The 23272-nt window shown below is 50.6% G+C and overlaps 1 protein-coding gene across 1 annotated transcript; it reads left to right on the plus strand.

Annotated features, from left to right (window-relative positions):
• The first annotated feature begins 1370 nt into the window (after nt 1-1370).
• NOVA2 (NOVA alternative splicing regulator 2) lies at nt 1371-18650 on the plus strand. Its single transcript, XM_024768265.1, is given in 5 exon segments — nt 1371-1419; nt 2629-2772; nt 8115-8281; nt 17689-18415; nt 18418-18650. Coding segments are annotated over 5 exon segments (1320 nt in total).
• Nucleotides 18651-23272: the final 4622 nt, after the last annotated feature.

A 23272-nucleotide genomic window follows, 5' to 3' on the forward strand; every position in this document is an offset into this window, starting at 1 on the left:
GAGCCCAAGGAAGGAAGTAATTTGGGGGGGAAGGGTGTCAGGATGATTGATGGAAGGGCACCCTGGGGGGCTAATTACCTAATAGGCTTAGTGGTCTGCTTAGGCAAGTTTAAGAGGATTGCCTTGGGCTAAAGGAAACCCCTTAATTCTGGATCCCTCCCCATGCCTGCAAAGCCACATCCCGCCCTCATACCTCCATCTTCACACATCAGGGAACCCAGAACTTTCAATCTTAAGGGACCAGGTGGAGATGGGCATGACTCCCAGACCCCCAGTCCTGCCCCCACTTTTATTTTAAATTTTAAAATTTTTGGCCGCACGGTGCGGCATGCGGGATCTTAGTTCCCCCACCAGGGATCAAACCCGCGGCCCCTGCAGTGGAAGTGCAGAGTCTTAGCCACTGGACCGCCAGGGAAGTCCCACCCTGCCCCCACTTTCAACAGAGCAGTTTCTCTTTTATCTGCTCTAGATGTTGGAGTTTCACGGGAGACATTGAAAATAGGTTTCCTTTGCTTAAAAGAAAAAGTTGAAAAACCAGTGGGGGATGATGGCCTAAGACCTTAAGCTTTGGAAGCAAAATGGCCTGGCTCGTCCCTTCCTTTTCCCAGTGTTTATTGCATGCCTACCAAGCACTGGGCGCTGCATGAGTCCACGGACACGAGGGCGAGCTTCGGTGATGTGGCCCACACTGGCTGACTGTGGTACATCGTTCCGAAGGCATGAGACAGAGGGATCCTTCCCCTCCTCAGGGTTCCAGTCCAAGAAGGGACATTTGAGGGGGGACCTGAAGGACAAGAGGGATTCACTGAGGGAGGGGAGTTCCAGGCAAAGAGAATGTGCAAAGGCCCTGAGGTGGGAGGGAGGAGGGAAGTTTGAGGAACAAAAAGGAAAATGTGTCTAGTGCACCTGGAGGAAGATGAGGGTTTGCAGCTGGAAATGTGGACGGGGGCCAAATCACAAAGTAACTTAGACTCAGAAAGTTCCCGAATGGGGGCGACAGTTTGGTTAGAAGGTGGGAAAGGTTAGGCACTTGCCTTGAGACTGCTTTAACAAAGGGCTTTACACGTGACCAAGAAAACTGGTCCATAACAAAGAATGACCAAAGCCCCATAAAGGGTCCTGGTGCCACTTCACCACCTCTAGGTCTTTGAGTCTGTCCTGGAGCACATTGGTCTTTAGCCAACAGCAGGGGAAAGTGTTAAGCATGGGTGGGCGAAAAATGAATCAGAGTTGCATTTGAATCTCAGCCCAGCAACTGTCTTGGTGCCCTTGGGCCGGTACCTTCACTGCTCTGTGCCGCTTTGTGCCTCAGTTTCTCCTTATGTAAAAATGGAGCTCATTCTACCCACCTCAGTGGACAGTTGTGAGGAATGGATGAGATCAAGCTGGCAAAGCACTCAGCAGAGCACTGGCTCAGTAGTGAGTGTTAGAACCTCTCCGGAGTCCAGCCCTCCTCTCCCCGCCCCTTCGCTGCTTCCACCAGTCAGACCACCGTCACTTCCTGCCTGGACCATTGCAGTTGCCTCGTGCTCTTCCACCCATGCTTGTCGCAGTCTGCTCACCTCATGAGCATCAGAGGGACCTTCTTAAAATCTAAGACAGATCACATCCCTCCTCTGCTCAGAGCCTTCCCGTAGCTCTCATCTCACTTGGAATAAAAACCACCTTGGTCCGCAAGCCTGAACACTCCACCGCTACCTCCAACCCTCTCGGCCCTCATTTCTTCTAACTCTCCTCCTCTCTCACTCAGCCCCAGCAACACTGGCCACGTCTCTCTCACTCAAACAACGCAGGCATAACCCCATCCCAGGGCGTTTGCACTTGCTCTTCCTCCACATAGCCCCATAGTTCTGTTTCCTCCTCGACTGTCTGGAAACAGTGTATCATAATGGTTCAGAGCATGGACTCTGGAGCCAGGTGGGGTTCAGATCTCAGCCCTGCCACCTACTAGCTATGTGAACGGGAGCAATTTCTTCACCTTTGTTTACTTATCTGGAGAATGGGTTTTTTTTTTAAGTACCTCCCTCAGCCTCAATGTGAAAATGAAAAAATCTCGTATTTGTAAATTACTTGGAACAGAGTCTAGCGCATATTGGGTGCTATAGAAATGTTTGATGAACAAAGAATGCCGCATTCTTGGGGAAGGCTTTCCTGGCCATCGGATCTGACAGTGTAGCACCTAGACTCCCCTTCCTCTTTCCTGCCTCTTTTTGTTTTCTTAGTACTTACCACCATCCGACAACGTAAAACATACTGTCTCTCTCCCCCCTCTAGAAGAGTGTAGCTGTGTGAGCTCTTGGCTGAATCACCAAAACTCTTTTGGCCTTATTTGCCTTATTTGCGAAATCAGGGAGCTTTGTCTGTTTTCTTCATGGCTGTTTCACTAGAACGGTGCCAAGCACGTAGCAGGTGCTCAGGAATTATTTGCGGAATGAATGAATAAATGAGCGAATGAAGATCATGGCGTGTTTTATTTTCCTACTGCTATTCTCTTGGTCATTGCTTCTCTGTGTTACTGTGATCCCAGTGGTTTCCTAGCCCAGCCCATGCCAGTGCCTCCCTGGAGGTACCGTCCAAAGGTGAAGAGCCTTCTCCCCTGACTCCCGTCCCCTCTGTGTGCCCCTGCAGAGGAAGGCGAATACTTCTTGAAGGTGCTGATCCCCAGCTACGCGGCGGGCTCCATCATTGGCAAGGGCGGGCAGACCATCGTGCAGCTGCAGAAGGAGACGGGAGCTACCATCAAGCTCTCCAAGTCCAAAGACTTCTATCCTGGTGAGCCCCAGCCCAGCCCTCTTCCTCCGGCCTCCCATTCCTCCCACCTGGGCCCTCTAGGAGGGGGAAGGGCTGCCCTAGGGGCAGTGAGAGTGGTAGGGGGCCTCCCCTCCCCCTAAGGGGACAGAGCTGCCCTCGGCCCCAGGGGCCAGGCCTGAGCAGATGGGGGTGGGGGCAGGGCAAGACAATGGGGCTGCTGCATATTCATGAGCTCATTTGCATGATGTGCTGGCAGATGTGCCCCTTCCCACACACCTGCCCCTTTGGGTCAGTTGGAGGAGCTGGTGGTGGGGGCCAAGGAGGCAGGTGTTAGGGTGTCCCTCAGGGCTTGGGGGGCCAGCCATGCATGTTACATAGACTCTTTCCCTTTGGATTTCTCTGTCACCCCATCTTGCCCCAATCTGAGTCGCTCTGGTTTTCCATCTGTGTCATTCTTTATGTGTCTCTCATTCTGTTTCTGACTTTCCCATCTCTTGTTCCCTTAGGCTCCGTTCCCATCGGCTTCTCTCTGTCTCCTCCTGCTCTGCTTTCTGCTCTGTCTCTCTGGTTCCGTTTGGACATCCCCCATCTCTGTTCTCTTAGCCTCCCAGCCAGTCTGTCTGTCTTGGCTTTTTCCTCTTCCTCCCCTCTTCTTCCCTCCCCTTTCTGTCTTCCCATCTCTCTCCGCATATTTTCCTTTTCCCCCACTTCTCTTATTCTCACATTTTTCTCTGTCTTCCTCTCCCAACTCTCTCTGTTCAGTCACCCATTCACCCAGTAGTTGGTAGCGCCTCTCAATGGGGTCATTCTTTGCCGGCATTGCCCCTCATTTCTTTCTGCCCCTGCTTGCCCATCTCTCCCTTTATGTTTCTCTTTTTCTCCTAAGTCTCAGCTCCCTTGTGTTTTTTTTCTTCCCCTCTCTCCCAGATCAGTCCCTTTTCTGCCTCTCCTCCAGCTCTGTCTCCCTTCCTTCAATCATAAATTTTTCCAGGCCCCTCCACTCTCTATAATCTCCCTCAATATCTCTCACCCCTTCATATATCCCTCCCAAGACCTATGTCTGAGTTTTGACATCTAGGAATCCAGGGAAGGCCCCCTGAACTGCATCTCTGGTCCAGCACTGGTTCTAGTTCATCCTTAATCCCCTTGGATTTTTTAGGTCAAACACCAGAGCTGGAGCCGAGGGTCAGGACAAATTCATATTCTCTCTCTCTCTCTCTCTCTCTCTCTCTCTCTCTCTCTCTCTCTGTGTGTGTCTCTTTCTCTCTCTCTCCTCCCTCCACCCCCCTGCCTCCCATCTAACTAAGCAGCTTTGGCAAGAGGTTTAGAGAACAGTCCAGGGAACCTGGCACAACCCCCTTTTCTCTTCCTCCCTGGCCCAGTTTTCCTCCTCACTCCCCTAGCCCACAAGATACGGATGAGACCTCTGCTTGGGACTTTCATCCAAGGACACTTGGTTCCTTGCCCCTGGATCACATTCTGTGACATAACACATGTCATTCCCTCTCAACTCAGTGACACATCCCACTGGCCAGGCAGCCTAGAACCCCAGAGGATGGGACAGTCATTGCCTCTCTCCTGGGCCGAACACTGTTCAAACAAGCAACGTGAGCCAGCGTCTCTCCCCAGCCCCTGGATGTGCAGCCAGCCCCGCTCCCCACCCCCAAATTGGAACTTCCAGATCATACAGCATATACTAGCTCCTGGCTCAGAGATGCAGGACACAGCTCCCTACATCCTGGTCCTGTCCCTAGGACTTCCCAGGACCCACAGGAACGTAAAGAAATGGAGATGCTACTGCTCAAGCATGTGTTCCTCTGCTCCTGGCTGATACCTTTCATTCATTCATTCAACATATATTCTCTGAGCATCTTCTCTATGCCAGCACCATACCGGACCGAGATGGGGACACAAGCAGTGACTGAGGCACCCCAGCCTAGCCCTCCCGGATCTCACATCCCAGTGGGGGAGATAAACCGAACACCACTGATGACCTAGAGTGGTCAGAGCTGGGACGGGGAAACCCAGAGGATGGAGGGAGCCCAGACAGGGCACCCGACCCAGCCTGAGGAGATCAGGAAGGGCTTCCTGGAGGAGGAGGCCAGAATAATAAGAGTGAGCTAGGTAAGCAGCAGTGAAGGGTGCTCCAGGGAGATGAAAGAGCATGTTCAAAGGCTGGGGGTGGGGGTTAGTTTGTTCAGTGTGGCTGGTGAAAGGACAGGTAAAAACTGATAATAGAGAAATTGAAAGGGTCCTCTGGGCCTAGTTGGTTCTGTCTCTCTCTCTCACACACACACTGATGTGTCTACTCCATGAAACAAAAACCTACCTGGCCTTTACCCAAAGGGAGGGGTAGAACACACAAAGGGCGTCCCCTCCTTGATACAGAAACCCCAAGCCCCAGATTCAATCCTTCCTGGTCATACATGGAGAAACTTAGACCCAGAAGAGGCAGGTACCTGCCCAAAGCCACACAGTCTTCTGTGTAGCTCACCAGACATTCTAGTGATTCTAAAACTCCTCCTGATTTTGAGGAGCCGCCTGAAGCCCTGGACCCTAGCCCCAGAAGAAAAACGGACACATACACTTTTCAAATTTTTTTACTGATTTATAACATCTCTGCAGCCAAGTGCAAAATCTTAAGTGACTACTTAATAAATTCATACATATTCTTTTTTTTTTTTTTTTTTTTTTTTTTTTTTAGGCTCACGGGCCCAGCCGCTCCGCGGCATGTGGGATCTTCCCGGACCAGGGCACGAACCCATGTCCCCTGCATTAGCAGGCAGACTCTCAATCACTGCGCCACCAGGGAAGCCCCATACATATTCTTTTTTACCATCAAAAATACAAAAGCAGAATTGCAATCATTGTATGCCTCTCCCCACCACACACACACACACACACACACACACACACACACTCCACCCACCCCACATTTAGCACAGGATGGCTCAGTGGTTAAAAGCCCAGACTCTGAAGCCAGACACCTGGGTTCAAAACCCTGATCTTTCACTACTGGCTGAGTGAACTTGGACAAATCCCAGACCTCTGTGCCTTAGTGTCCTTAGCAGTAAATGAAGAATAATAATACTGCCTGCCTCATGTATTAAAGTGAACAAATACATATAAAGTGCTTAGAACGATGCCTGGTGATTGGTGTTATGTAAGCACCAGCTGTTACTAGTAGATATTCTTTCAGGGTTAAACTGAGTCCCCCAAAGCCCCTGTGGACCCTGGTTAAGAGCTACAAGTCTGTGAGATCACAGACTCCCTGAGCTGGAAGGAAGCCTCCCAGAGATGGAGAGCTGGGCCACTTCAGTCAGGCTCTCCCTGGGGCCACCCCACCCCCTAGTTCCCACCCTGACCCACACCCTTTCCTATTTACACCCAGACGGAGGCAGCCTGCACGCTGACTCACGCTTGGCTCAGACCAAGCCATTGTTCTGGGGTGGAGGGGAGTACGAGCGAGGAACAGCGGCCCAGAGGAGATGGGGGATGTCAACTACCCCGGTGACCCAAGACAGTGACACTCAGACACATGGCGAGACTCGCTTGCCGGGCTGAGAGATGGCAAGCAAGGGGTCAGGGTGGTAACACTAGCATGCCACACTGGAATGCCCACAGGACACCAGACACCCCCAAGTGTCCCAGACACACAGGCACACGGAGCCTGGAGCACACTCAGGACCTTTTACAGACCCAGGGAGTTAACTGGTCCTGCAGAGAGATTCCCACCCAGGAAGAGACACACACACACACCCCACACACCTAATACGTCCAAATCAGCCAGGCGCTCACAGCTTCACCGCGGCCAGGCTTGGTGGAGTCGTCTTTGTCTGGCTGTAATTCAGACACTCAGACACACACACAAATACATCAGTCCTCCAAACAGTCTTACATACTGACCCCTGGGTCCTCCTGTTGGTCTCTTTCTCTTCCTCATGTTCACACACATCAGTCACAGAGTCTTGCCTGTTTCCTATACACGCACCCTTACACATATATGTGCATTCCACATACCACTCATCCAAGTAGTCTTTTGAACACCTAGGGGTGTCTGGATATCTCTTTCCCTTACACACACACACACACACACACACACACACAGAGTCATACAATCTCCAAGTGCTATACATTCATCGTACAGCCTCAATGCCACTTCCTGGGATTCTTTGTTTCTTACGCTCAAACCCTTGGGCACACCCAGCTCAAGTCTCACAAATAGTGTACATAACCTTGAACGTCACAGCGACACCCAAAGTCTTTCCCCCCACACAAGAGTACACACAAACGTCTTAACTGGAATCACTATGTCACAGAGTCTTTTTATATCTCTGTCTCTCCTGCTCTTTCTTTTACACACACACACACACACACGTAAAGATAATTGAGCCAGTCCTGCCCAAGTATACACATGCACACACACACCACTCACCCAAACAGCCTCACAGATGTACTCACACTGGTCAGTCAGTGTTACCCAGAGTCTCTCTCCCATACACATATATCCCAGCATCACCCAGAATTAGTGTCTCCTCTCCCTGATGCCCACCCCCAATACACATAGTAAGGATGCCCAGGTCAGAACCACAGCCAATATCTGGAGAATCGCCAGCAAAGGCACCCACCTCACCCTGCTTTCTCCATCCCCCTGTCTCCACTCTTCCATGAGTTGCCTTTGCCCCACTCTGCTCTCCCCTCTTCACAGCCTTGCCCTCCCCCACCCCTCAGCCCTCCATCTGGTGGGTCCAGGCAGGCACTCAGGCCTCTCTGCTGTCTCCCCCATCCCCCAGCCCTTCCCCATCCTCTCCAAAAGCCCAGAGGCCGTTGCTGCAGGCTTTCAGGGGTTGCCATGGCAACGGGGCCTCATCCCTAGTCCCCCTGGGGGTGGGCTGAGGACCCAGCCAGCCACACCGATAAGGGGGTTCCAGTTACTGTGGCAACCGTTGCAGGCCTGAGCTCTCGGCTTCTAGAAGGTGGGGAGGGGGGAGTGAGTGAATGGTTGCCAAAGCAACCGAGAGAGCCGGCAAGGACTGGGAAGAGGCAGCTGAGCCCCGTCTCCCTTGCCCAGGGCTGCTGTGGGCATAGCAAAGTACTTAAGCATCATTCTTCCATCCCCTTGGGTTGTTTTAAGGGAGGGAGAGGAAGTGCAGATAATAAAACAGGGATTCCTCTCATTCTTCCAGCTACCCATCATGGTCTGGGAGCCCATGCCAGCTTGCCCAGGCTTATCAAGTGACCTGGGGCCAGTGAGGTCCACTCTCTGGACCTCAGTGTTCTCCGTCCATTAAATGGGGCCTGCCTCTCAGGAATGCTCCCCTTCCTGTCTGATGAGTGTGCCCTCTCTCTTCTTTGCTCAACAGGAACCACAGAGCGAGTATGCCTGGTACAGGGCACAGCAGAGGCCTTGAATGCTGTGCACAGCTTTATTGCCGAGAAGGTCCGAGAAATCCCGCAAGCGATGACCAAGCCCGAGGTGGTCAATATCCTTCAACCCCAAACCACAATGAATCCTGACAGAGCCAAGCAGGTTAGCAGGGGCAGAGGCTGAGTCTCTGTAAAGCTGGTGGGGTTTGAGAGAAAACACTTCTTCCACGTCACTGGATTGCGATGGGGGTTCAATGGGATAATGGCTATAAAACATTTACCAGTCAGATGGGTGCTAGTGGTTAGTATTATTGTTAGAGAGTCAGCCTAAGGACTCCAGACCTCTTAGAGTGATTTGATTCAGAGAGAGAGTGAAGGTCTGGGAGAATCTGACCCAGACCCCCTTACTTATTCCTCCTTCCTAGGATTCTCCAGATCCTCTTCTCTCTTCCACATCTTCCCATTGTCTCTCAAAACCACCTGCTTCCCACTTCCTGTTCTCACCGGAAGTAACCTCAGCGACACCCCCATCCATAGGCAGAAAATTTTAGAAGCAGCCTCCGGTACTCCCTCTCTCCATTAATGACTGAATAGGAGTAGCCACCATTTTGGAGAGAAGATGTTCCACTGGGCGGGGGCGGATCCCTCTCCTACACAGCCCTCTCAAGGAGGGATGGAAGGAGAAGGGCAGAGCCTCTCTGTTGCCTCAGTTACCTGGAAGCCGTGGTGTAGGGGAGTGGCAAGGAGCTGACCGATCGTTTCCTGGGCCTCTCCCGTTGCCAAGACCACCATGCACACCGGGCAGGTGGGCTTGCTGCAAAGCCCCTGGCAGCACGGTCCTGACTGCATAGAGGGCCAAGGAGGAGGAGAGCACGGGGTTGGCTGCAGTAAACTCCCCGTTTTCTCTCCCCTTCTCCGCTCCCGTATACATGTGCACACGATGACCCGGGCAGGCGGACAGGCCACTTGTGAGGGTTCCTTAAAGTCTGCCTAAAAAGCAAAGACGAGAGAGGGCCTCGGTAAAAGGAAGCTGGAATTCCCGGGAATTCTTTTTGCCCTGAGGTGGGGGAGACCACGGGTCTAAGTTTCTCTGAGCTCATGGGGAAACAGTGGGCAGAAAGCTCTGGAAGAATGTTTCGGAGCGGAGCGTTCCCCGCAAAGACTGCGGGCTTGGGGCTTGGAACGCGGCTGCTGTCCTTGGTGCTGAAGCATCTCTGCTCCTCGCGCCCTGCCAGGCCTCTCCCAAATCCCTTTCCACCAGCAGGCCACAGCTTACCCACAGTTTACAGGGAGGCGAGGATATTACCTCTTCCCTCCGCCTTGGTCGTGGCCACTAGGGGCTCAGGGTTCATCAAGAGTTTGTACATGTTGCAGGGGAAATGGGGTCAGCACCATCTGTGCCTGAGCCTCCCTCTCCACCACCTAAGCCACGGGAAGTCTGAAATAGCGGAGTCGAAAGGTTACAGAACCAGGACTTCTTCCTCTGCCTTATTACTCCGGGGCTCCAAAGAATGAGAGAGATAATGGCTGAAGGCTCAGGCTCTGGAATCAGATGTTGAGTTGAATTTTCCTCTGATGCTTCTTACCTGTGTGACCTTGAGCAGGTGACTTGATTTCTCCATGTAAAATGAGATTTATTATGGTACCCACTTAAAGGTGGTGGCTAGTGTTCATTAACATTTGAAAAGCACTTATCATGCATGCGTAATGCATAGAAAGTTCTCAAAACATGTTCACCGTTGTTGTTATTATGGGATTTTTGAGTCAGGAGGCAGGTCTATTCCCTTTCTGCCTTGGACTTGCTGTGTTGCTCTGTGTCTTTTTCCCTTCTGTATGCCTCAGTTTCCCTTTCTTTACAGTGGGGAAGCTGGGCCGAGCCAGGGATTATAAATGGAAATGCCTCCAGGATTCGGAAAGGGAACATAAAGGATTGAGGACCTTGGACTCAACATAGAGATATCATGCCATCCCTAAAGGGGGCAGCTGCTATTCACCTTCACTTGATTCTTGCCATTTGGGAATGGGGACAGAGTATTACATCTTCCCCATTTTTCCAGAGAAGTCAAAAATATTTTAAATCAACTGACTTTTCAAGGTTGGCTCAGTTTTGAAAACACTGTGTGGCTGTGGGCCGGCTATGGGCTGAGCGTCACCAGTTTGCCACCTCTGGGCTAGACGGGCGATTCTCAGCCCTGGCTGGTATCTGAGTCATCTGGGTAGCTTAAAACACAGATTCCTGAGTCGTGGCCTGGAGCCGCTGAATCAGAGTTTCTGGGGAGAAGGCGTGGGGATCTGAACATGGACTCTGGCCTGGGATCAGATCCTGACTCTACTGGTCACTATCTGTGTGACCTTAGGCAAGTTACTTAACCTCTCTGTGCCTCCGTTTCCCAATCTATAAAGTGTGATAATAACAGTACCTACCTTGTAGGGGTTGTTGCTAAAATTCAGTTAGTTACTATATGGAAGTATTTTAAAAAGTGCCTGGCACGTGGTAAGCACTGTTAGCGGCCGCTGCTGTTATTGTTGTTGTTATTTATTATTATTTTTAAATCTCCAGACTTGCAAACCTCTGAGGCAGATGGTCTCTGAGGTCTTTCTGGCTCTAAGACACCTACAATTCTATGGCTCTGTGATTCCAAGATTCTAGGCCTGTATTATTCTAACAGTCTACTGTTCTAACATCCAAGATTCCATAGAACTGCCTGTGCAGATCTAAGATGCTGTGGTCTTGCAATCTGGGCCTATCATGAAGGCAGCTACTGTTTTCTGAGGGCTTCCCATGTGCCAGGCACTAAGGGATCATTTTAGTCATTGAATATTCTCAATAATTGTATAGAGTAGCTGTGGTTATGTCAATGTCAGAGATGAGGAAACGGAAGCACAGAGAGGTGAAGGCATTTGCTTTCACCGTTTCTTGGCGAACACAGTTCCTTGGATGAAAAGGTTCCATCCTTCCCCCATTGCTCTGAAATGCTGTATCACATACTACATACCTCTTTACCCTTAGGCCTGGTTTTGTACATTTTTCTGTTCTATCCCCTTGACTTGTCAGACTTCTTTTTCTCCAATGATTTCTTTAAAATAACAGCTGTATTGAGATATAATTCACATACTGTAAAGTTCACCATTTTACAGTGTGTAATTCAGTGGTTTCAGTATATTCACAAGTTTGTGCGTTGATCACCGCTATGTAATTCTAAAACATTTTTACCACCCCAAAAAAAGCCCCATAGCCATTAACAGTGATTTTCCATTCCCCCAGTGCCTCTGCCCCAGCCCCTTCCCACCATTAAGCTACTTTTAGTGTCTATGGATTTCCCTATTCTGAATAGTTTATATAGATTGAATGATATTTCTGTGGCATTTTGAGTCTGGCTTCTTTCCCTTAGCATAATGTCTTCAAGATTTATCCATACTGGGAATTCCCTGGCGGTCCAGTGGTTAGGACTCCACACTTTCACTGCCGAGGGCACAGGCTCAGTCCCTGGTCAGGGAACTTAGATCCCCACAAGCCACATGATGTGGCCAAAAAAAAAATTTAAAAAAAGATTCATCCATACTGTAGCATATAACAAAACTTCATTCCTTTTTATGGCCAAATAATATTTCACTGTATGGATATACCACATTTTGTCTATTCATCAATTGATAGAAATTTGGGGTGTTTCTACTTTTTAGCTATTATGAATAATTTCGCTAATGAACATATGTGTGGATGTATGTTTTCAGTTCTCTTGGATATATACCTAGGGTGGAATTTGTAGGTCATACGATAAATCTACGTTTAACTTTTTGAAGAACCGCCAGACTGTTTTCCAAAGTGGCTGTACCACAGATGTGGGATTTAAATCCAGGTCCGCCCACGGGGATAACAATGACAACAGCCATTTCATGTGTACCTGCTATGGGCACATATTAATTGCCTGCTCTCATGGCATCCAGTGCTTGGCACATAGTAGGTGCTCAGCAAATGTTGCTTGTTGGAATGAATGGGTGATGACATGCCCATGGGGACCAAGCAGAAACATGACTGAGGGGAGGTAGTCTGGTGTAACCTGGCAGAGATAGGCACTATATGTCATCTGGAGGGCAGCCATACTCAGTTCTGGCTAATTGTGGCCATGCTTGAATTTCAAGCTCATCATTTCATGCATGATCTCTATTAGACCTCACAGTAATCCTATGGAAGAGGTGTGAATGTCCCCATTTTATGGAAGAGAAAACTGAGTTTCCAAAAGATTAGGTCCCTTGCCCAGAATCAGTGGTGGAGCCAGGATCTGAGCCCGAGCAGGTGCCTCCAGAGTCCAGGGCAGCTTTTCAGGGATTTGTGTGCAACGGGCTACAGACTGGTGGTCTGACTGCCACACAGTGGTTCTTAGACGTTTTGAAGTGGTTACCAACATTTAAAAACTAGGCCGCTTCACATTTTACAAGTCAGAATTGCCAGTTAATCTGTAAAACTCATATCAGGCTGAATTTGAATATCACACACACACAGAGACCACCACCACCACCAGGTGAGATGCACCTGGCTGCCTACACCCAGTCCCATTCCTGCTTGGTCCTTTGGGCGTTTCATCATCCATTCTTTCATCCAGCCATTCATTCACCCACTCTTGGCTGAGTATGTGCCAGGCATTCCTCTAGGCACTGAGAACCCAGCAGTAAACAATACAGACACAAATCTCTACCCTTGTGGTTCTTAAAATTCTTCCTGGAGAATCAGAAAATAAGTAAATAAATGAAATGTATAGGATGTCAGAGAGTGAAAAGTATTATGAAGAAAAGACAGAGAAAAAGGAAAGGAAGTATTGGGGCCTTTTTTTCTCTTAACTTTTTTTTTTTTTTTTTGCGGTACGCGGGCCTCTCACTGTTGTGGCCTCTCCCGCTGAGGAGCACAGGCTCCGGACGCGGAGGCTCAGCGGCCATGGCTCACGGGCCCAGCCGCTCCGCGGCATGTGGGATCTTCCCGGACCGGGGCACGAACCCGCGTCCCCTGCGTCGGCAGGCAGACTCTTAACCACTGCGCCAGCAGGGAGGCCCCCTCTCTTAACTTTTTATTTGGAAAATGTTTAAAGAACGTTACAATGAACTCCCTATACACTGCACTTAGATTCACCAATTGTTAACACATGTTTTATCTCTACACACACACACACACACACACACACACACACACGTTGGTTTTTTGGGGTTTTTTTGTTGATCTATTTGAAAATAAGTTGTAGATCTCATGACTCTTCACCTCTAAATACTTCAGTGTATATCTCCCAAGAACAAGGACAGTCTCCTATGTTATTATATTACTATTATCACACCTATAAAAATTAGCACTGAATTCATATTATTTAATAAAAAGTCCATATTCAGATTACCCCAAAATATCTTTTATATCTATAAAGTATTTTTATTAAAGATCCAGTTAATGTTCATGCGTTGCATTTGGTTGTTATACCTCCTTAATCTCTTTTAATCTAGCATAGCCTAGGATATAGTTTTGAAGGTAGAGCCAACAGAATTGCTGATTGGATGCTGAGTGTAAGGGAAAGAGAGGACTTCTAAGGGTTGGGACTGAGTAGTGGAAGGATGCATTTCCATGTGCTGAAATGAGGAACACCATGGCAGAAACACATTTGAGGAGGAAGATGAGATTTTAAGTCTGAGGTGTCCACTCAGCATCATGCTAGAGATGTGAGGTTAGCAGTTACGAGTCTGGAGGTATCCATGCTGGAGATGTAAAATAAACACAGACAAGCTTTGATAATCAGGTGGTCAGGGAAGGCCCTTCTGGGGAGGTGCATTTGTGCAATGAATGAAGAGAGGGGCGAGCCGTCTTTTCTGGGGAAAAGCATTCCAGGTGAGGGAACAGCAGGTGCAAAGTCCCTGAGTCTGGGCAGAGCTTGGCAAGTTGGAGGAACAGCAGGGAGTCTGGTGTGTCTGCAGTGGAGTCAGCAAGAGGGAGGGAAGAGTGAAGTCAGAGAGATCAACAGGGAACAGAGCATGTCAGAGCAGTGGTTCTCAGCCCTGTTTGCCTGTTTGAAGGGAGCCAATGTCCCCTTTCTCCTACAAATATTTTCCTATGCCCACTTTACTCTCTGAAATTATATATATAATATGTCTATTTGTATAAATAAAAAACGTATCTGGGGCTTCCTTGGTGGCACAGTAGTTAAGAATCCGCCTGCCAATGCAATTTTTTTAAAAATCTATAAGATTTTAAAAAATTTATTTACATTTATTTATTTATTTTTGGCTGCGTTGGGTCTTCGTTGCTGCGCAGGCTTTCTCTAGTTGCGGCGAGCGGGGGCTTCTCATTGGGGAGCACGGGCTCTAGGTGCGTGGGCTTCAGTAGTTGTGGCACGCGGGCTCAGTAGTTGTGGCACACGGGCTCAGTAGTTGTGGCACACAGGCTCAGTAGTTGTGGCTCGCGGGCTCTAGAGCTCAGGCTCGGTAGTTGTGGCGCACGGGCTTAGTTGCTCCGTGGCATGTGGGATCGTCCCGGACCAGGGTTCGAACCTGTTGTCTCCTGCATTGGCAGGCGGATTCTTAACCCCTGCACCACCAGGGAAGCCCTATATGATTTTTAACAGTTTTATTGAGATATAATTCACATAAATACATTTGACCCATTTAAAGTGTGCAGTTCAACGGTTTTATTATATTCAGAGTCCGGCATCCATCACTGCAATCAGTTTTAGAACATTTCATTTCCTCAAAAGGAAACCTTGATCCCCTTAGCTATCACCCCTCAATCCTCCCAGCTCTCCCCACCCCAGCCCTCAGCCACCACTAATCTACTTTGTCTCTATAGATTTGACTATTCTGAACATTCATAGAAGTGGAATTATACAATATGTGGTCTGTTGTGCCTTACTTCGCTCTTGCAGCATAATATTTTCTAGGCTCATCCATGTTGTAGCATGCATCAGTCCTTCATTTCATTTAAATTCATTACCAAATAATATTCCATTGTACGGATGTACATTTTCTATATCCCATAAGACTTTCAAATAAAGGAGAGATGAAAGGAAGGTTATTTGTTATAAAATAAGGTGAATTTTAATATGTAAATACTCAGCCAGGGCCACAGTAGAAATAAATAATGAAACAGTCAGCTGCTCACGCCTAACGTGGCCTGAGTGAGACAGAGCGTAGTATTGGAGACTTAAATGATACAGGCATTACTCCTATGTCATGGTTTTCTTTTTTTTAATTGAAGTATAGTTGATTTACAGTGTTGTGTTAATTTCTGCTGTACAGCAAAGTGATTCAGTTATACATTCCCTTTTATATTCTTTTCCATTATGGTTTATGACAGGATATTGAATATAGTTCCCTGTGCTCTACAGGAGGACCTTTTCGTTTATCCATTCTATATATAATAGCTTGCATGATGTCATGGTTTTCTAAAATGATGAACGACTCTTGGTAAAATTCAGAACAAAATAAAGTACAATCTTCCCTTGACTTACCAATAGTTACATCCGTGGAAATTTCAGTAGATCTTAAAACCGTGCAAAAGAAAAAACTACTTGGTACTTAACATGTATCATGGGGCTCAGTTCTGGCTGCGAGATTTATAAACAGACTTCTCACCAACATGAATGTCCAGGGGGACATTCAAAAGTCGTACAGGACCTGGGACTGTTCTTCATTGTGAGGAACTGACTCACATTATGGGGTGCAAACATCCCTGACCCTGCCCACTGCATGCCCGCATCTGTCCCCAGTTATTGCAGACAACCAAAACCGCTCCCACAATTTTCCTAACACCCCCAGGATCTGGCTTGGGGGTGGAAAGGAGAGGCAGAGATGAAAGCTTCAGAGGGTAGAATCCACAGGTCTGAGGGGACGTGAGAAGGATTGAGAAGGAGGAATTTGTGTGTAAAAATGCACTTGGAGATGTGAAAGGAGATGTTTGGTTTTGAAATATCCCCACTGGACTCAGGATTGATACGGGGGCTTCCCTGGTGGCGCAGTGGTTAAGAATCCGCCTGCCAATGCAGGGGACATGGGTTCGAGCCCTGGTCCGGGAAGATCCCACATGCCACGGAACAGCTAAGCCCGTGAACCACAACTGCTGAGCCTGCACTCTACAGTCTGCATGCCACAACTACTGCGCCCACGTGCCACAACTACTGAAGCCTGCGCACCTAGAGCCCATGCTCCGCAACAAGAGAAGTCACGGCAATGAGAAGCCCACGCACCGCAACGAAGAGTAGCCCCCGCTCACCGCAACTAAAAGAAAGCCCGCGCACAGCGACGAGGACCCAAAGCAGCCAAAAATAAAAAATAAATAAATTATTAAAAAATGATCCGATTTGTAGCTGCAAAGGATGGGCTGCTCTACAACTGAGAAGGGGGACCCTCATATGTAAGTGACCAATTTTCTCCATCTTCTCTGATGTAAGCTTTTTTTATCATCATTTTGCAGATAAGACAACTATATTAGATTGCTAGAGCTGTCAAAACAAAGTACCACGAACTGGGTGGCTTAAACAACAGAAACTCATTGTCTCACAATTCTGGAGGCTAGAAATCTGAACTCAAGGCATCGGCAGTGCTGGTTTCTTCTGAGGCCTCTGTCCTTGGCTTGTAGATAGCCATTGTCTCTCTGTCTTTTTTTTTGCGGGGCAGGGGGCCCGCGCCACACAGCTTGCAAGATCTCAGTTCCCTGACCAGCGATTGAACCTGGGCCACGGCAGTGAAAGCCTGGAATCCTAACCACTAGGCCACCAGGGAGCTCCCCCTCTCTGTCTTCACATGGTCCTCCCCCTGTGTGTGTCTGTGTCCTAATCTCCTCTTCTTATAAGGACACCAACCATATTGGATTAGGGTCCACCCTAATGACCTCACTTAACCTTAAATGCCTCTTTAAAGACCCTATCTCCATATACAATCATATTCTGAGGTATTAGGGGTTATGACTTCAACATGTGAATTGGGGTGGGAGGGGACAGCAATTCAGCTCATAACAACAATGAAGAGCTTAAGGGAAGTGACCATGTCATAGGGTGGAAAGCACAATGGAGCAGGAATCCACGAGGCTGGATTTCAGTTCCTTCGCTGTCTGGGTGACCTTGGGGCAAGTCCCTTCACCTCTTAGGCCTCAGGTGACTCATCTGCAAAGTGAGACTAATGATACCTTTTCTGGGGCTGGGAATCGGAGTGCTTAGTGATGTAGAAGGACATGGGCACCAGTGCAAGATTGGAGAGAGGTCCTGGAGGGCTCCCACTGGGTTAGTCTTTCAGCTTCTAGGTGCCGGATGGAGGGGAGGTCCCAGATGGAAGGGAGGTCCCAGGGGTCCCAGGAACAGGGTGGCTGAGAGGCTACTAAGGAGAGATGGAGTACTAGCTCCTTTTTTTTTTACCAATGAATATGGAAATATTTTAATATTTCTGACCAGTAGAATCATACTGGTGCATATCAAGGGGGCGTGCTGGGCCTGATTTTGGACATCTGAGAGCAGGGGTGGGAAATGACTTGAGATGGCCAGTCTTAGACTAACGTTGCCTTTCAGTGTCCGATTACCCCCCTAAAGACCCTCCCTCTGGCTCCCCACGCAGGCCAAGCTGATCGTCCCCAACAGCACGGCGGGCCTGATCATCGGCAAGGGGGGCGCGACAGTGAAAGCCGTGATGGAACAGTCGGGTGCTTGGGTGCAGCTGTCCCAGAAGCCGGAGGGCATCAACCTGCAGGAGCGCGTGGTGACGGTCAGCGGCGAACCGGAGCAGGTGCACAAGGCCGTGAGCGCCATCGTGCAGAAGGTACAGGAAGATCCCCAGAGCAGCAGCTGCCTGAATATCAGCTACGCCAACGTGGCTGGCCCTGTGGCCAACTCCAACCCCACCGGCTCGCCATACGCCAGCCCCGCGGATGTGCTGCCCGCCGCTGCCGCCGCCTCGGCCGCTGCCGCCTCTGGCCTGCTGGGCCCGGCGGGGTTGGCGGGCGTGGGAGCCTTTCCTGCCGCCCTGCCTGCCTTCTCGGGCACCGACCTGCTGGCCATCAGCACGGCGCTTAACACGCTGGCCAGTTACGGCTACAACACCAACTCCCTCGGCCTGGGCCTCAACTCGGCCGCAGCCTCTGGGGTCCTGGCCGCTGTGGCCGCCGGCGCCAACCCTGCCGCCGCCGCCGCCGCCAATCTCCTGGCATCCTACGCCGGGGAAGCAGGGGCCGGGCCAGCGGGCGGAGCTGCTCCACCCCCACCCCCGCCACCTGGAGCCCTGGGGTCCTTCGCCTTGGCCGCGGCCGCCAACGGCTACCTCGGGGCCGGGGCGGGCGGCGGGGCGGGCGACTGGTGGAGATTGCGGTGCCTGAGAACCTGGTGGGAGCCATCCTGGGCAAGGGGGGCAAGACGTTGGTGGAGTACCAGGAGCTGACAGGCGCCCGCATCCAGATCTCCAAGAAGGGAGAGTTCCTGCCAGGCACGCGGAACCGGCGGGTCACCATCACCGGCAGCCCCGCGGCCACGCAAGCCGCTCAATACCTCATCAGCCAAAAAAAAGTCATAGGCAGGATTGAGTGATGGCTGGGGATGGGGCCCAGAAGCTCCCTCCCCAGCCCTGAACTGACCCCTTCTTCCTTCCTCCCTATGCTTGACTGGGCCTGACCCTCCTCTCCCAGGGCCCAGGTCTGTGTGATATCTGTATATATTGCATTTTGTTGATTTTAATAGAAAACAAAGCGTTATTTTCTCTTTCTTTCCCTCCTTTTTTTCCCCTCCTTTGATAAGGATTTCCCCCCCTGCCCCTTTATAAGTTTTTGTTTCCATATGGGAGGAGGGGAGGGAGCCTCTGGGTCACCTAGAAAGAGGGGCTGCCCCAAAACAACACCCTGCCTCTCCTGCTTTCAGCTCCGGATCTGAGGGACCTGATGGGAGCAGAGGTAGCAGAGGAGTCTGAGTTGAAGTGGGGCATTTGGAGCAGGGACCTCAGAGTTCCCAGATTTTCTCAGCTACTCTCCCCTCACTGAAGTTGCCCCTCCTAGGTGGGACTTTTCACTTTTTTGTTGTCAGGTTGTATGGGGGGAGGGGTGCGGTGCTGCTGGGAATGAGGCCGGCTCTGGGATTGGGCCAGTCCGGTGGGCAAGGCTCTGGCACAAGGCTGGAACAACTTCCTATGGCATCTCCTATGGTTTTTCCTTGAGTAATGGGCATGAAGGTCCCTGCCGTGCTGTCACTGAGTCAAGTACTTTCTGGGGTGCTTCTGGCACTCCCTATGATGTCACAGGAAGTAGTTCCCTGGAGGTCACTTCCTGTGATGATAGGAGAGACAGGTACTTCCTGTGATGTCTCAATGAGCCTTCCTGGAAGGTTACTTCATGATATCATGGGGACGTGTACTTCCTGTGGTGTCTCCAGGTTACTTCCTATGATGTCACCAGGGTAAGGCATGCACTTCCCGTATCAGGCCATGGCCAGTCACTGATCCTCCTTCTCTACCCACACCCCTCTTTGGTGGGTCTTGACCTGGCGGTCTTCCTAGGAGGAGAATAAGGGGTGGGAGTTGGATCTAATCTGGAGGACTCTAAGGAAGATGACCCATTATTGTCAGGGTCATCTCCATGCAGATGTACCAAGTCTGAACTCACCTGGCAGGGAGGGGGTGGGAGATGGAGCTGGTGAAAACTGTTAAAGACCCTCATTCCCACCCCTGCCTTTTGTGTGCATGCTTGTGTCTGTGTGGCTTTGTTTCATTAAGTCTGGTGGGCCAAATGTATGGTGGCTCTGTCAGGCCACGGTGGCCCAGGTGTATTCAGTGAGCCATGGTAGGGTCCCTTGAGCCGGAATGCTTCGTGTAGTCTAATGCATTAGTTGACTTGTGGTTTCCAGCAAGCTGGAGTACTTTGGTGGTATCTGATGGATTGGAATGTTTTGGTGCTCTCACCAGGCTCTGAGGATCTAGAATGTTCTAATGGAGTTTGCCAAGCCAGGCAGCCCTGAGAGTTGGTTTGAGAGTGGCTCCCTGGGCACTGCGGCTGTGATCAGCTCTAAGGCCTTGCTGGCAGGCTGAGAAGTCGGGGCCTGACAACCCCATGGACTTAGGATAGCTGAGACCCACTTCTACCCCCATCCATCTCCCCCTCCCCCATGGAGACCACCTCCACTTCCTCCAACCCAAGGCAGGGCCTCCCAGTGCCCTGGTTCCATCATCAGCATCTCTGGGGGAGGGGCACCCCATGCCCACCCTCTCCCCCAATTGTCCCCCTCCTAGGTCTTCCAGACCCTTCTCTTCTCCATGGCTTTGGGGGAATCCAGCCTCCTCGTCTCTCTCCCAGCAAAGGAGGGGAGAAAAGCCAGAAACAATTCCCACCCCTAAAGCCTGGGAGACCCCTGCCCCTTGCGAGAGAGCCACCCCCAAATCAAAATGTGAAAATCCCTAGAAAGCAATAGCCTTCAAGGTACCTTGCACTGAATTTCCCACCCCAGCCCTTCCACCTGATGGGAGGCTGTAGCTTGGGCACTAGGGTGACTTTTTCCCTGCCCTCTTCATCTCCAGGGTGGGGGGCAGGCCCCATTTCCCCATCCCTCACCTCCCATCGCTGCTGCCCTCACCCCTAATCTCCAGACTGAACCCAGATGGAGATTTGAGTGCCAAAACAATTCTTGATGTAACTTTGTACATATCTTCTGCAGTTGGGGGCTCTTGGGGCTGGAGGTGGAGGTGGCCCTATGGGCCACTGCTCCCCTCCACCTCTCAAAAGACCTTACAGTATTTCACAACATCTCCACCCACATGTGGGTATTGCAGTATCTAGCTGGACTATCCCCACCTACAACTCCCCAGAGCCGCCATAAGGAGGGGAAGGAGCCAGGGAGAGGTGAAGTAAGGTCTGGGAGTGGGGAGGTGGGATTTGAAAGCACTCGTTTGCATATCATTTGCATCCTCAGCTGCCTTCCGGCTTGTCAGATGCTTTCTGTAGACCTATTTCTGGGTCCCAGTCAGTGGGGTCCAGTACTCTTCTCACACAGACACGTCTCTGGAGGCTGGGCCTCCTGAAAAGTGTTCCCTTGGTGTATCTGTGTGACAGCCCCCTCCCTATTCACATTTTTCGGGGACCCCCTACCCCGCCAGCCAGGGCTATCTGAAAGGTAGTTTGCTAGCTCAGTGAGCTAGTTCACTCACTATGTTGGTGAGTGGAGAGCCACACACCTTTCCCCATTTTACCTTATGAAATTCACTCTGTGGTCTTCCCCATCCCTTGAAAGTCCCTTCTGCAATCTGACCTCAATCTTCTGTGCCGCAGTTTGTCCAGAGGGGACGCAGATGTGGGGTCAGGGATGGGGATCATTGGAAAATCCATCACCTCTTTTTCTCTCTCCCTCTTCCCTGTTAGCCCGTCAGATCTCAGAGACTCTGAGTGGCCTCCCTGCACCCTACTCTTCAGCACCCAGTAGGTGCTTAATAAGTGTTTGCTGCATTGAATTGTCTTCTTGTTCTTTCCCATTTGCCCTCCAACTCCCACCCACCCCCACCCTGCCACCAGCATTTTCCTCTCTCTCTGGCTCCCTATGACTTTCACTTTCTCTCCCTGTGGCTTCCGTTGTTACCTGTCCTGTCTCTATCTTCGTCTATGTCTGTCTTTTCCCTTTCCTCAACTCTCAATCCTCTCCCTTCTTCCATTGCCCCATTAATTAAAAAAGAAAAGTGCCAAACTTCCTTGGAACTGAGCCGCTCTGGCGGGGAGGGAACCTCAGACAGAGGGGAGGAAATGGGACCATCTTCCTTTGAAGAGGCCCCTAAGAGGCATTGAAAACGTCTGTGGACACTTAGCTCAATTGCGTCCCCCTTCCTCACCCCTCCCGCCCCCGAGTTTTTCTTAGAATCTTTGTAAGAAAAAAAAAAAAAGAAAAAAAAACTCTCCTTCAGCTAACCCCTAATCTTTTGGATTCCCCCCAATTTCCACCAGCCGGGGAGAACCCCACTTGCCTCCTTCAGGCAAATCTGTAGAAATTGGGGAGGGGGAGACAAGCTCCACCCCTCCTCTGCTGTCCTGAGGGACAGTGCCAACTGGATTCGAGAGAAGGACCTCAAAGCACTTATGAGAAGAAGGGGTTCAATGTGCCAAATTCACCTCCTTCATCCCCTGTCCCAGGGGGCTCTGAGCCAACCTGCCCCAGCCACCTTCTTCCGCCCTCTCCCAGCCATCTCTACATGGGCAAGGAGGCTTCACTGCAATAATTATTAAGGGATCAGAAGGCAAAGATCGTGCCATCTTTATCTGCCCTAATGCCTGCCCTGGCCTTGTAGGTGGGAAGTATGGGTATCCCAAATGGAGTTTGGTTAAGAGTCGACTTAATAGATGGTTGTGGACCTATACTTGGAAGAATACGGTACCACTCTTCTCTGAGTGGTATACCTTCTCCCCTTCTTAACCCGCAAATCACTCAACATCCCCTTGTTCCGTTTCTCCTGCCTATTCCTCCATCCCCCACCCTCTTTATTTTGTTTCTGATTGGTCGCCTACTGTTTGGAAAGTGAGAGGATTCCCCTGCGTTGAGTATTGCTCTGTCAAGACCAGGATTAGACGTTGTGATAGACTGAGAGGTGGAAAAAGTATTGAGTATAAGAGTGGCGATGAGGATGGCATTTGGGGCTTCCAGGCTGCTGATTGGGTGCACACCTATCACCACAGCCAGGCAGGCCTTCGCTGTTGGCCACGCACCTGCCCCCCTGCCGTCTGGAACCCCAAGGCCGGCTGTCGCGAAAGCCTGAACTTGATGTCACGATGGGGAGAACGGGATCGCGATGCCCACGTTGGGGCACTGCGGGCCAGGGGCGCTGGTTTTACGGCTCTCGTGGAGTCGCGACACCCAGCCCGGCTATCGCGATCCCTCTCCACTGCAGTCAGCCGCCTGGACGCCGTAGTGGAGGAGGTTTCTTTCCGTGGCTCCGCTGCAGGTGTGTGTATGGTCTCTGTGCCCTCCGCCCGTTGCGTGGGGGATTGCCGGGTGGCAGGGAGGGAGATGGGGAAAGTCTCGTTGATGGCGATGGGGGTGGTGAAGGCTGCTGCTTTTTAAACCCTTCTCAGCCAGTCCAGGACGCTCTTGTCTCCCAGAGATAATTGGGTGGGACCGCCTAATCCCCCTCCCCTCCCCGCTTCTCCTCTCCTCCCCCACCCCCAAAACCACCAACCTCTTTTCTTCTA

Source organism: Neophocaena asiaeorientalis, unplaced genomic scaffold (assembly GCF_003031525.2).
Source record: "Neophocaena asiaeorientalis asiaeorientalis breed wild unplaced genomic scaffold, Neophocaena_asiaeorientalis_V1.1 scaffold629, whole genome shotgun sequence".
Classification (NCBI taxonomy): Eukaryota; Metazoa; Chordata; class Mammalia; order Artiodactyla; family Phocoenidae; genus Neophocaena; species Neophocaena asiaeorientalis.